Raw genomic sequence first — 14,974 nt, 5'->3', positions numbered from 1 at the left:
GTGTGTGTGTGTGTGTGTGTGTGTGTGTGAGTGTGTGTGTGTGTGTGTGAGTTTGTGATGATATACAGTATGTCTTATATAGAGACACAAACAAGGACACTGGAGCTCATGTGATCTGGAAGTGTTTGTGTGTGTGTGTGTGTGTGTGTGTTTGTGTGTGTGTGTGTGTGTGTGAGTTTGTGTGTGTGTGTGTGTGTATGAGTGTGTGTGTGATGCTGCAGGACACAGAAGGTCATGTGATCTGGAAGTGTTTGTGTGTGTGTGAGTGTGTGTGTGATGCTGCAGGACACAGAAGGTCATGTGATCTGGTAGTGTTTGTGTGTGTGTGTATAAGTGTGTGTGAGTGTGTGTATGAGTGTGTGTGTGATGCTGCAGGACACAGAAGGTCATGTGATCTGGCACAAAGACACAGTGCACCCAGGCCAAAGCCCAACACCAACATAAAGGTGCTCATCAGTGAGTGTGGTGTAGAACGTGTGCAGGTGTGTGAGAGTGTCCGAGGAGACCCTGTAGAAGGACAGACTGCCGGCCTCACGGTCCAGATACACTCCTACTCTACTGATGCCTGAAACTTTTTGAAACTAAATGATGACAAAACAGAGGTACTTCTGGTTGGACCAAAACTAAAGCGAGATATTATTCTTAGTAATCTGGGGAACTTGGCACACCAGGTCAAACCAAAAGTAACAAGCCTCGGTGTCATCTTAGATGCAGAGTTAAGTTTTAAGCCCCATATCAGTAAAGTTACTCAGACAGCCTATTTCCACTTGAGAAACATTGCCAAAGTGCGGCCCTTTTTAACTCAACAAGATGCAGAAAAACTAATTCACGCCTTTATCACTAGCAGGTTAGACTACTGCAATGCACTTTTCACTGGTCTTCCCAAAAAACATCTAAAGAAATTGGCACTCATACAGAACTCTGCGGCTAGACTTTTAACTAAGACTAAGAAAGAGAGCACATCACCCCTGTGTTGGCTGAACTGCACTGGCTCCCTATTTCCTATAGAATTGTCCTGGAATATGGGAGTTTTTCAGACACCAGGACTTGTGATTGTATCCCAGTCCACAGTTGATAATGACCCAGTCTCCAAATGTTTTCCTGTTGATGCTTTCATTAGGCCAGACACCCATATCCCAGTCCCACTTCTCCTGACCACTTTCATAGGCCACTCCCAGTAGCAGACCACTCACACTCCCAGTCAGGGGCTGTCTGCTCAGGACCTGTGGCCACACATCAAATCTGTCTGGGTGGTCAGGATACGACTGCTTCTCACTCTCCCACATCACCTTCTTGTTCCCTTCAGACAGGAGGAGACGTATGTGTGCTGTGTCTGGGTCCAGTGTGAGCTCACAGGCATCTGCACACACAACACACATCACCTCACATCACAGTGAACATAAAAATAACATAAACTGTACTCTCTCTCTCACACACACACACACACACACACACACACACACACACAGTCAAGGAGCAGGGCTCAATGTTAACTTAAGTGATTGCCAGCTTGGCAACCAGGCATGAGGTTTTGGTTGCCAACAATTTGGTAGCCAAGGGGAACTGGGCAATCATTAATGTCGAGCCCTGTCAAGAAGACAAGGACAGACAAGATGCTAATGTCAACAAAAAGGCTAAGCACTATTCATATATAATATCTTTAGGGGGCAGCAGAATAACAGTTTTATTACTGCACAACCTATCAAACTTCTATTGATCCATTACACTATGAGATCAACCGTAAGCTTAACTACTTGGGGCAGCCGTGGCCTACTGGTTAGCACTTCGGACCTGTAACCGGAGGGTTGCCGGTTCAAACCCCGACCAGTAGGCACGGCTGAAGTGCCCTTGAGCAAGGCACCTAACCCCTCACTGCTCCCCGAGCGCCGCTGTTGATGCAGGCAGCTCACTGCGCCGGGATTGGATTAGTGTGTGCTTCACCTCACTGTGTGTTCACTGTGTGCTGAGTGTGTTTCACTAATTCACGGATTGGGATAAATGCAGAGACCAAATTTCCCTCATGGGATCAAAAGAGTATATATACTTATACTTGAAATGGACCTATATTTTCTCATTGCATTCAATATCCAGTCTTGACAAATTGTAAAAACGCTTCACAAATGTGTTTATAAAGGAATAATGTCCCATTGATTGATTGATTGATTGATGCCACATATCACAACACAAAAGCACTGATGTCTTACACTTCTTCAGTCCTCTCTTCAGCATGCTTTCTGAACTGTTCTCTGCACTGTGGAAGAAAAGAGAACAAAAAACAACAATTCTGAGTTTGTTTTGTTTCTAGTTGTATTGGGATAAGATTATGGGGCATGTTAATGGGAAAATGCCTCTGCTCTCAATTGGATAGACATAACCAACCAGAGCATCAATAACCCACCATGAATCCTGAACCATAACATCCTTCTCGCTGTTTTAGTTTTTTTTTTCTTTTGATTGGTGTGAACTGCTCTGGTTCGGGCTTAAAGGACAATTCCGGTATTTAGCACTTTGAGTCCCTTTTCTGGTTTGTTTTGGTGAACTATAGTGGTGGAAATTTTGACGATTGGTCCTGTCTCAACTGTTCTGACTCATTTTGAATCGCCTTTGACTACTTCAGAGTGGCTGCAACAGGCATGCACAAACATGTCCTAAAACAACCCTTAACGTTCTTTTGCAAACGTTGTTCTCAGGCAGTGTTGACAGTATCTAACGTGATCTTCAAAACTCACACCACTTACTTGACCTTCAAAACTCACGCCACGCCATGTACTTGACCTTCAAAACTCACACCATGTACTTGACCTTCAAAACTCACACCACGTACTTGACCTTCAAAACTCCTACCACGTACTTGACCTTTAAAACTCACACCATGTACTTGACCTTCAAAACTCCTGCAACATACTTGACCTTCAAAACTCCTACCACTTACTTGACCTTCAAAACTCACGCAACTTACTTGACCTTCATTTGACCACAAGGAATTGTTGACAGCATCTGTAGTCCAGCGTCTCCTGGGTGAGTGTAGCTCAGGTCGAGTTCAGTGAGGTGGGAGTCAGGGTTTGATGTCAGCGCTGAGACTATAAAATCACATCCTCTCTGTGAGATCAGACAACCAGAGAGCCTGAAGGACACAGATTCTTTATCAGGAAATGTCATCACTCAATAGAAAAGATCAATACAAAACAGGATGTTGTATAACTTTACTGTTACTGGTAAACATTAATTTTGTAGCACAAACACAGACCTCAACACCTCCAGTTTACAGCTGAAGTGTATAAATACATGAATACCAACCTCAACAGCTCCAGTTTACAGCTGAAGTGTATAAATACATGAATACCAACCTCAACAGCTCCAGTTTACAGCTGAAGTGTGTAAATACATGAATACCAACCTCAACAGCTCCAGTTTACAGCTGAAGTGTATAAATACATGAATACCAACCTCAACAGCTCCAGTTTACAGCTCCGATGTCCCAGAGCAGCACACAGCTCCTTCACTCCAGAATCCGTCAAGTCGTTGTTGGTCAGATCCAACTTCTTAAGATCCATCTTTGTAAGGTGGGAGTTGTCTGAGTGGAGAACTGAAGCCAATGCTTTGCAAGCACTACTTGTGAGTTCACAGTCAGCAAGTCTGCAAGACAACACATACATTTTGTATTTGAAATATTTAGGTATATTTATCCCAATAGATATTTACTTGAGGAGACCACACACATGTTTGTATAAAACGTTATTTTGTAAATATGGAAATTGATGGATTATTAAAATCTAGCAGTTTTTATATTGAATTCATTTATGTACTCTGTTATAGGAAATGAAGTGTGATGAATTTTATATCAAACATATACATGTGTACGCATCTCTGGTTACTGAATTATTTTCCAAAAATTGAAATAGCCAATGACGTTCCCTATGCTATTGCACATCTAATTTCACTTGGCTAACCTCAATATGTCCAGTCTGCAGTTAGTGTACTTCACTTGGCTAACCTCAATGTGTCCAGTCTGCAGATAGTGTACTTCACATGACTAACCTCAGTGTGTCCAGTCTGCAGTTAGTGTACTTCACATGACTAACCTCAATGTGTCCAGTCTGCAGTTAGTGTACTTCACATGACTAACCTCAGTGTGTTCAGTCTGCAGTTAGTGTACTTCACATGACTAACCTCAGTGAGTCCAGTCTGCAGTTAATGTGCCTCAGTCCAGCAGACAACAGCTCCACTCCAGAATCCCCCAGAGGATTAGAGCTCAGGTCAAACTCTCTCAGCTGTGAGCTTTCTGACCGGAGAACTGATGAAAGAGTTCTACAGGAATCTCGACTTAGACTACAGCCAGCCAGTCTGCAGTCAGATGACAGACAGAAGACAATCAGAATCACCTGTAAAGCAAGTGGCTAGAAGGATACCTGTTAAGCAAGTGGCTAGATGGATAGCATACTAGCAACAATGTCTCAGCAACAAACTGACCAGAGACAGTTAGCTGTGTTTATAATTTGCTTGGTGGTAATAAGGATGGCTAATGCCTGTCTGGTTAAAGTATAAGTATACTCTTTTGATCCCGTGAGGGAAATTTGGTCACTGCATTTATCCCAATCCGTGAATTAGTGAAACACACTCAGCACACAGTGAACACACAGTGAGGTGAAGCACACACTAATCCCGACACAGTGAGCTGCCTGCTACAACAGCGGCGCTCGGGGAGCAGTGAGGGGTTAGATGCCTTGCTCAAGGGCACTTCAGCCGTGCCTACTGGTCGGGGTTCTAACCGGCAACCCTCCGGTTACAAGCCTGAAGCCCTAACCAGTAGGCCTCGACTGCCCCCAGACTGCATACTGACCTCAGTGTCTCCAGCGTGTTGTGTGTGAGAGCTGTCTGGTTAAAGACTGGCAAATGGCTTCAGACTGAGACTCAGTGTCTCCAGTGTGCCTTCTCCACCCCAGCATCACACAGGGGATTAGAGCTCAGGTCCAATCAGGCATGGCGGATATAACCCCACAGGATTTTTTTCACTGAGACCACAGCCCTTCAATCTACAATGGGAGGAGACAGTAGATTGCATATATGCATATGTATATATATTTGAAGAGTTCAAATGCAAAACCCTCTAAATGCCATCTCCTTACTGACTTACCGAGCCTTTCTGCAGCTCCTCAGCACAATGAGAAATCTTTTGCGACCCTCCTGGGATGTTCTGTACATTGTCAGATTGAAGTCATCCAATACTTCCTCTGACATTAGAAGTATGTATGCCTGTAATGAACACTGGGCTGGTGTGAGTTCTTTCCCAGATATTACATACTGTTCAATTTCCTCAGAAACTGAGTTGTTCTTCATTTCAAGTAGACAGAGGAACAGATTCAGACATCTCTCAACTGAATGGCCATCCTCACTAAGAATGCCCTTGATGTACTTGGTGGTTGTCTCGAGACTTGCTGAACTTTCCTTTATCTGTGGAAGTAAGCCTCCCAGCAGGTCTTGATTGGACTCCAGTGTTATTCCCAGAAGGAAGCGCAGAAAAAGATCATAGTGCCCACTGTCAAACTGTAAGGATTTGTCCACTGCTCCATTGAACAGAACATGCAATGGCATCTTGTTTTGACAGAAACCCTCTTTGTGGGAATCTTCAGGCCTCTCCTCTCCTCCCAACATCTTGTATTTGTGAGGAACTCTGGGTTTAAAAAAAGACTGAAGTCTTCTCCATGACTTGTGTAGACTGATTTATTTGTGCTCTTCAGCATGTCCTCTGGTTGGGAACTGGTTGTTTGGGCAACTGGTTGGTTGGAAAGTGCACACATCTGCTCTGAAAAGGGTTCGAGCACCTTATAGTTCTTACTCACAAAACAATGGAACACATGGAGAGCTGCCAGAAACTCCTGGACACTCAGATGAACAAAGCAGTAGAATGTTGTTTTATAGAAAGTACGGTCTTTCTTGATGATCTGTGTGCACATTTCAGAGTGTTCTTCAATGGCATGGTCAACAATGCCACTTTCTGCAAGATCCTTTTGGCTAAACAAGATGTTGCCCTTTTGCAGTTGCTTAAAAGCCAGTTCAGACAATCTCAGTATGTGTTCCTTGTGTCTCTTCAGGAGCTCCCGTCTGTTGGTTTCACTTTGGCCAAAACATCTCTGGTTCTTCCTGTTAGTCTCTATGAGTAGGAAGTGGATGAAGAGTTCAGTCATGGTTGTTGGTATTTCCATTTTAGAATTGGGAGTCAGCATGTCCTGAAGCACACAGACAAGGATCCAACAGAAGACTGGTATGTGACACATGATGTAGAGGCTGCATCTTGTCTTGATTTGTGAAATGATCTTGTCAGTATGACTATTTGCCATTCTCTTGCTGAAGTACTCATCCTTCTGGATGTCATTAAATCCACGTATTTCAGTCCACTTGTCTACGTAATGAGAAGGGATCTGATTGACTGCTGCAGGTCTTGATGTGATCCAGATGAGAGATGAACGGAGCAGATGGCCTTTAATGAGATGTGTTAGTAGCTTACCCAAAGATGATGTCTGTTTCAGATCATGCAGCTTTTGAGTAGATGGGAAATTGAACTCTAGTTTGCTTTCATCTAGACCATCGAAGATAAACAAAATCTTTGAGTTGCCATATATCTTCACATTATTCAACTCAGTCAGCTCGGGATAGAAAGACAACAAAAGTGTGGGAAGACTGTACTGCTCTGAGTCAAGTAAGCTCAGTTCTCGGAAAGGAAGCACAAAGATGAAATCTATGTCCTGATTGGTTCTTCCTTCTGCCCAGTCTAGACCAAACTTCTGCACACACACAGATTTCCCAATGCCAGCAATGCCAGTGGTCATCACTGTGTTGACTTTTTTACCAGGTGGAGAGTTCATAATGTCATTGCACTTGGTTATATTGTCTTTGTCTGAATGACGTTTGGTCTGCTCCTGAATCTGCTGAACTTCATGTTGAGTATTCATCTCTTCACTCACTCCCTCTGTGACATGGATATCTGTGTAGACCTCATCCAGCTGGACTTTAGTCTCCTCAGGGCCTTCAAGGAGGCTATCATATTTACATCTGCTCCTGAATCTGCTGAACTTCATGTTGAGTATTCATCTCTTCACTCACTCCCTCTGTGACATGGATATCTGTGTAAACCTCATCCAGCTGGACTTTAGTCTCCTCAGGGCCTTCAAGGAGGCTAGCATATTTACATCTGCTCCTGAATCTGCTGAACTTCATGTTGAGTATTCATCTCTTCACTCACTCCCTCTGTGACATGGATATCTGTGTAGACCTCATCCAGCTGGACTTTAGTCTCCTCAGGGCCTTCAAGGAGGCTATCATATTTACATCTGCTCCTGAATCTGCTGAACTTCATGTTGAGTATTCATCTCTTCACTCACTCCCTCTGTGACATGGATATCTGTGTAGACCTCATCCAGCTGGACTTTAGTCTCCTCAGGGCCTTCAAGGAGGCTAGCATATTTACATCTGCTCCTGAATCTGCTGAACTTCATGTTGAGTATTCATCTCTGCACTCACTCCCTCTGTGACATGGATATCTGTGTAGACCTCATCCAGCTGGACTTTAGTCTCCTCAGGGCCTTCAAGGAGGCTATCATATTTACATCTGCTCCTGAATCTGCTGAACTTCATGTTGAGTATTCATCTCTTCACTCACTCCCTCTGTGACATGGATATCTGTGTAGACCTCATCCAGCTGGACTTTAGTCTCCTCAGGGCCTTCAAGGAGGCTAGCATATTTACATCTGCTCCTGAATCTGCTGAACTTCATGTTGAGTATTCACCTCTTCACTCACTCCCTCTGTGACATGGATATCTGTGTAGACCTCATCCAGCTGGACTTTAGTCTCCTCAGGGCCTTCAAGGAGGCTAGCATATTTACATCTGCTCCTGAATCTGCTGAACTTCATGTTGAGTATTCATCTCTTCACTCCTCCCTCTGTGACATGGATATCTGTGTAGACCTCATCCAGCTGGACTTTAGTCTCCTCAGGGCCTTCAAGGAGGCTATCATATTTACATCTGCTCCTGAATCTGCTGAACTTCATGTTGAGTATTCATCTCTTCACTCACTCCCTCTGTGACATGGATATCTGTGTAGACCTCATCCAGCTGGACTTTAGTCTCCTCAGGGCCTTCAAGGAGGCTATCATATTTACATCTGCTCCTGAATCTGCTGAACTTCATGTTGAGTATTCATCTCTTCACTCACTCCCTCTGTGACATGGATATCTGTGTAGACCTCATCCAGCTGGACTTTAGTCTCCTCAGGGCCTTCAAGGAGGCTAGCATATTTACATCTGCTCCTGAATCTGCTGAACTTCATGTTGAGTATTCATCTCTTCACTCACTCCCTCTGTGACATGGATATCTGTGTAAACCTCATCCAGCTGGACTTTAGTCTCCTCAGGGCCTTCAAGGAGGCTAGCATATTTACATCTGCTCCTGAATCTGCTGAACTTCATGTTGAGTATTCATCTCTTCACTCACTCCCTCTGTGACATGGATATCTGTGTAGACCTCATCCAGCTGGACTTTAGTCTCCTCAGGGCCTTCAAGGAGGCTATCATATTTACATCTGCTCCTGAATCTGCTGAACTTCATGTTGAGTATTCATCTCTTCACTCACTCCCTCTGTGACATGGATATCTGTGTAGACCTCATCCAGCTGGACTTTAGTCTCCTCAGGGCCTTCAAGGAGGCTATCATATTTACATCTGCTCCTGAATCTGCTGAACTTCATGTTGAGTATTCATCTCTTCACTCACTCCTGTGACATGGATATCTGTGTAGACCTCATCCAGCTGGACTTTAGTCTCCTCAGGGCCTTCAAGGAGGCTATCATATTTACATCTGCTCCTGAATCTGCTGAACTTCATGTTGAGTATTCATCTCTTCACTCCTCCCTCTGTGACATGGATATCTGTGTAGACCTCATCCAGCTGGACTTTAGTCTCCTCAGGGCCTTCAAGGAGGCTATCATATTTACATCTGCTCCTGAATCTGCTGAACTTCATGTTGAGTATTCATCTCTTCACTCACTCCCTCTGTGACATGGATATCTGTGTAAACCTCATCCAGCTGGACTTTAGTCTCCTCAGGGCCTTCAAGGAGGCTATCATATTTATTCTTCAGGTCAGTCTTAAGCTGTTGACTCACCTGCCGTCGGATGGCATATTCTATTAGACAAACAGAAACTTTTCATTCACAAAAGCAAATGGCAGGGAGAAGGGCATTACAAACATATACACGTGCAAACATGTCTCACAATAAGTAGAATTACCGACATTACTATGAGGAGATCAAACACACCCATGCATATGTCCCAGGGTCAAGAACCATCATACACTTATCATATACAAATGTAACATCAACCATCATACACTCAATCTTCTCTTTGCGGCCTGCCTCAAGATGCAAAATAGTACAGTCTAATGTTACCCGTTTACTTGGGGTATTTAATGCGGCAGCCGTGGCCTACTGGTTAGCGCTTCGGACTTGTAACCGGAGGGTTGCCGGTTTGAACCCCGACCAGTAGGCATGGCTGAAGTGCCCTTGAGCAAGGCACCTAACCCCTCACTGCTCTCCGAGCACCGCTGTTGTAGCAGGCAGCTCACTGCGCTGGGATTAGTGTGTGCTTCACCTCACTGTGTGTCCATTGTGTGCTGAATGTGTTTCACTAATTCACGGATTGGGATAAATGCAGAGACCAAATTTCTCTCACGGGATCAAAAGAGTATATATACTTATACTATACTTACCAGAACCTTTGCCACTGTCTTGTCTTGAAACCCTGTTGAGAGGTCACCTGGCTTAATGTCTTATTGCAATGAGGGAATGATGTACTACAGTTAGAAATCAATGCTCTTTGTACACAAACAAACTGTCCTACAGTTACATGTCTTTTCCAATGAGGTCCACAGACTCCTTGGGGATCAAAAGTGTGTCATATGTTGTATGTGTGTGTTCTTCACTTACAAATATTCACTATTTCATCTTTTCTCCGCTGTAGGGGCAACTCTACCTCTTCTCCCCTCTATTCATGTTCCCTATGGGTAGGGGCAACTTGTTTATGCATACCCATTTTGAGGCACCCGTGGCCTACTGGTTAGTGCTTCGGACTTAACCATAACCGGAGGGTTGCCAGTTCGAACCCCGACCAGTAGGCACGGCTGAAGTGCCCTTGAGCAAGGCACCTAACCCCTCACTGCTCCCCGAGCGCCGCTGTTGATGCAGGCAGCTCACTGCGCCGGGATTAGTGTGTGCTTCACCTCACTGTGTGCTGAGTGTGTTTCACTAATTCACGGATTGGGATAAATGCAGAGACCAAATTTCCCTCACGGGATCAAAAGAGTATATATACTCATACTTATACTGGAATAAGGTGCTTACATGAGCAATCTGAATACTGTCATACTGACAAACACACACACACACACACACACAGAGGCACACACACACTCCAACACACAGACACACACACAAACACACACACAGACTCACCTGGGGCGTGGCTCAGAGGACACACCCACAGCGGACCACAGCCAATCAGACGACACCAGTCAGATGACACAAACACAAACACACACAGAAGCAGACACACACTCCAACACACAGACACACACACAAACAGAGGAAGACAAACCCTCCAACACAGAGACAAAAACACACACACACAAACAGAGACAGACACACACACTAACACACACACTCAAACAGAAACAGATATGCACACCAACACACACACCAACACTCAGATGGACAGTTCTCCACTGCCCACTCCCGCCTCTGTTCCCCCAGTGGACAGGACCATGACCAGCACCCGGACGCCACACACACACACACACCACGTCCGTCCATTCACACACACACACCACACCCGGACACTCACACACAGACCCCCTCCACTCACACACTCTCTCTGCCCACACACACTCTCCCCCACACACACACTCTCCCCCTCCACACACACACTCTCCCCCTCCACACACACACTGTCGCCAGTGTGACAACAGTCTGACACACACACGCCCATGCCCCACCCCCTGGGCTCCACCGAGGCTCCTGATTGGGCGCACCGAGGCCGTGTCTTCATCGAGGAGGACCAACCGCCGCTGGTGAAAGGTGAGCTGTGATGTCATTTCCTGTTCATTTTGTCACCTCTTTTTAATTTAGTCTTAGTATTGTGGTGAAATGTCCTTTTTAGTCTTTGTCATATTTAGTCATTCAAATATCATTTTGTGTGTGTGCATGTGTGTGTGTGTGTGTGTGTGCACATTGTGTGTCACACACACACACACACACACACACTGTGTGTGTGTGTTGCTGGTTTGATGTGTGTGTGTGTGTGTGTGTGTGTGTGTGCATGTGGGTGTGTGTGGGCTGTGGAAGTGGTGTGAACACTGCTCTCCCATGCCCAGCTGCATCCAGGTGCTGATGGAGGAGAATTGTTCCCTTGAGTGGAAGGATCAACAGCATGGGCACACTAACACCCTCACTGTTCTCCCATGCCCACATAGGGAAAAATGTGGGCAGTGGAAGTTGAACACTGCCTCCCATGAGCTGAAGTGCCCTTGAGCAAGGCACCTAACCCCTCACTGTTCTCCCATGCCCACATCCACGGCTGAAGTGCCCTTGAGCAAGGCACCTAACCCCTCACTGCTCCCCGAGCGCTGCTGTTGTAGCAGGCAGCTCACTGCTCCGGGATTAGTGTGTGCTTCACCTCACTGTGTGTTCAATGTGTGCTGAGTGTGTTTCACTAATTCACGGATTGGGATAAATGCAGAGACCAAATTTCCCTCACGGGATCAAAAAAGTACTTATACTTCTACTTCTACCTCTTCTCCCTCTATGCCATTGGGGCATCTATTTACCTCTTCTCCTCTCTAACCAGATGCATCACTAGACCCCCCCCACAAAAAAAAGCCAGAAAATGTTATGCTTATTTAATGCTTATTTAAAAGGTAAAATGCATCAGTCTGGTGCACTTTGGGGCAAATTCTCCCATGTGCGTAGGGTGTGTAAGTCAAAAAAGTGCGCTCTATAGCCTGCGCAAATTCTCCTCTTCACTTTAATCTGCCATTAACATGTGATGTAGGGAGTTTGGGAGGAGCAACCCCAAAATCTTTGCGTTTCATATACAACTCAAGCTCGCGTTCTGCCACTGATTTAAGCACCTTTCCAGCTACGCGCTCCCGAGGCCTGTATTAAGGTCGAGCGCCATGACAAGGTGAAACAGCATATTGCTGGATGTCATCTGTAGGCCTAGTTCTAAATACATGTAGGTTACACAGAACGTTACAAATTAATATTAGGGCAATTCCACAGAAAATGGACTTTTTGTCGCATCCATAACGCCAGTGAAATGCCTTGGCATCTGTATGATGTGAATAATAACATTCATTTTTTGTGCATTTTTTCTCATTTACATTCTTCAGCCAAAAATAGGAAATGCTATTGCTATATGGACTTGCCCATTACAGTATCAAATTCAGTGCTTAATATGCTGATACGGCTCTACAGTGTCTCGCGGAGGCATTTCCCGACATTCATTGAAAGTGCACGCACATCTACAAAAAACAAAACAGGTGCTGGGTAGCCTATAAGGCTGAGCCAACAGATACCCGCACACTGTTATATAAGCTCCCAGAGGTATCAAGCAGATTACCTTATCCATGAGTACATTGTTAAATAGGGAAAACCCCGTTATAATCACCCACTTTGGATATTGGAGCTTACGACTGTGCATCTTCAGTTTTAACGTGAAGTCATAATCCCATAGCCTACTTTGTTGGAATCTGTCCATTTCTTTCCAACTTGAGCGAAGTCATGGAACTGTGGGTGCAGCTCTGGGTGTGACAGAAGCGGGAATGGGAGAATAGGCCTCTACCCGTAACTGCAGTGCGTAACTGAAGCTCGTACTAAAGCATCCACTCTTTCCCCGATATGATCAATTTGCATGAATGCACCTCCCTTTGTTTTTTGTAAAGTTGAACGTGAGTCGTGATTTTTATGTGCCCCAGTAAAAAGGGTCTAGTGACGCCCCTGCCTCTAACTATTATACCTTGGGGGCAAATAGTTCACCTCTTCTCCTCTCTGGTTTGTTACCCTAGGGGCAACTATTTTACTTCCTCTCTCTTCTAGCTAATGTACCCTAGGGGCAACTATTTTACCTCCTCTCTCCTGTAGATAATGTAGCCTAGGGGCAACTATTTTACCTCCTCTCTCCTGTAGATAATGTAGCCTAGGGGCAACTATTTTACCTCCTCTCTCCTGTAGATAATGTAGCCTAGGGGCAACTATTTTACCTCTTCTCCTCTCTAGTCATGTACCCTGGGGGCAACTATTTTACCTCTTCTCCTATTTTAACTAGTTTAACCCTACCCCTGGGGCAACTATTTTACCTTATCTCCCCTTTAACCAATGTACCCTGGAGGCAACTATTTTACCTCCTCTCCCCTCTAACTAGTGCACCATAGGGGCAACTATTTTACCTCCTTTCTCCTTTAGATAATGTAGCCTAGGGGCAACTATTTTACTTCCTCTCTCTTCTAGCTAATGTACCCTAGGGGCAACTATTTTACCTCCTCTCTCCTGTAGATAATGTAGCCTAGGGGCAACTATTTTACCTCCTCTCCCCTCTAACTAGTGCACCATAGGGGCAACTATTTTACCTCCTCTGTCTTCTAGCTAATGTACCCTAGGGGCAATAATCTTACCTCTTCTCCAGCTCTCCTTCTAGTCTGTCTGCAAGCTCATTGTGATTCATCTTCTTCAGCACGTGCAGAGTGACCTTCAGGGCACCATCCTGGCCGTAGACGTCCCTCATCTTACTGGTGACATCTGTGGCATCGGCGTTCTCCAGCTGTCCTCTGGGGATATGCTGAACCCCCTCCAGTGTCTCCTCAGTTAAGAAAAGCTTGAACTTCTTCAGCTCTTTAGCTGTCAGCTCTTCAAGAGTGTCAAGGAGAACTTCCATGTTGGACATCTGAAATATGGTCAGATTGTTATTTAGTCTTTATTTTGAGATTTATTTTCAAGCAATTTCTTTATTTTTTATAGTATGACATGTTACAATAAAAAACAATATGAGACAATACTATACAATATGATGCAATACTATACAGTATGATGCAATACTATACAGTATGATGCAATACTATACAGTATAGGGGAAAGTGGTTTGGTGGGTAATCGCCTTTAGGGGGCCGCTCAGACAATGGCAGAAGTGCTGATTTTGGAAATGTTATGTTAAGGTAAACACAATCTTAAGGATGCCTTTAAAGGTACTCTAAGCGATGTTACACGGTTTCTAAGCTAAAACATTTTTTTGCCTATGCCCTGAATACACTGTTAAAAAAAACGGTATCTGTGGACAGCCCAGGTTCCAAAGATGGCAACAAAAACAACATGGTCCAGCCTGGACCATAAAAAAATCATAACAAACTGTTCCAGCCAATCACCGACAAGATGTGCGTTTCAATGATTCTAACGCGGGAATGATTCCAAACACCCCGATGCCACGATGATGAGTGACAGGTGACAGGTCTGAGAATGCGTGCGCTACACAAGTAGTGCGAAGGACGGAAGATGATGAATAACTGAATAAAAAGGCCTAGCCTAAATGAATAAAGAGTAAGGCAAAACAAATAGCCTAGTAGCCTAATAAAACATAGGCCTACGGATTGATGCAGTATCTTTGCAACATTATTAAATTAATCTGTCACCATAGGCTATGCCTACGTTTGCAAAGAGGAGACCATTTTAATTTGATTCACAATGAAACGTTACATTTAATTTACATGTTAACAATGAGTGGTTTTGGATGTTGTTGGTGGCGTTATTGCATCCCTTTTATGAATGCAAAATTGTTCCCTCGCTGATTGGAAGCTGTTGTTGCAAAGATAGGCTTACGATTTCAAAACATCGCAACGTGAAATGCCACAAAAAGCTGTTTGTGAATAGGTCTTAGTGA

The 14,974-nt window shown here is 44.6% G+C and overlaps 2 protein-coding genes across 2 annotated transcripts in view; both read right to left on the bottom strand.

The window, feature by feature from the left end:
- The window catches only part of LOC125297244 (NACHT, LRR and PYD domains-containing protein 3-like), a 313,314-nt gene that overhangs the window by 66,518 nt on the left and 231,822 nt on the right, over positions 1-14,974 (bottom strand).
- LOC125297322 (protein NLRC3-like) lies at positions 5,015-7,103 on the bottom strand. The gene is made up of 2 exons (XM_048247627.1): positions 5,135-7,103; positions 5,015-5,033 (listed from the first exon to the last, which is right to left on the bottom strand). The coding sequence occupies exon 1, from the start codon at positions 7,074-7,076 to the stop codon at positions 5,496-5,498; it is 1,581 nt and encodes a 526-aa protein (XP_048103584.1). The 5' UTR covers positions 7,077-7,103; the 3' UTR covers positions 5,015-5,033; positions 5,135-5,495.

This window comes from Alosa alosa, chromosome 7, assembly GCF_017589495.1.
Source record: "Alosa alosa isolate M-15738 ecotype Scorff River chromosome 7, AALO_Geno_1.1, whole genome shotgun sequence".
In the NCBI taxonomy this organism is placed as follows: domain Eukaryota; kingdom Metazoa; phylum Chordata; class Actinopteri; order Clupeiformes; family Clupeidae; genus Alosa; species Alosa alosa.
This window is presented reverse-complemented; position numbering and strand designations above follow the sequence as displayed.

Coding starts and splice junctions, on each gene's coding strand:
- LOC125297322 (XM_048247627.1), bottom strand. CDS start 7,076: ATGAAGTTCAGCAGATTCAGGAGCAGATGTAAATATGATAGCCTCCTT.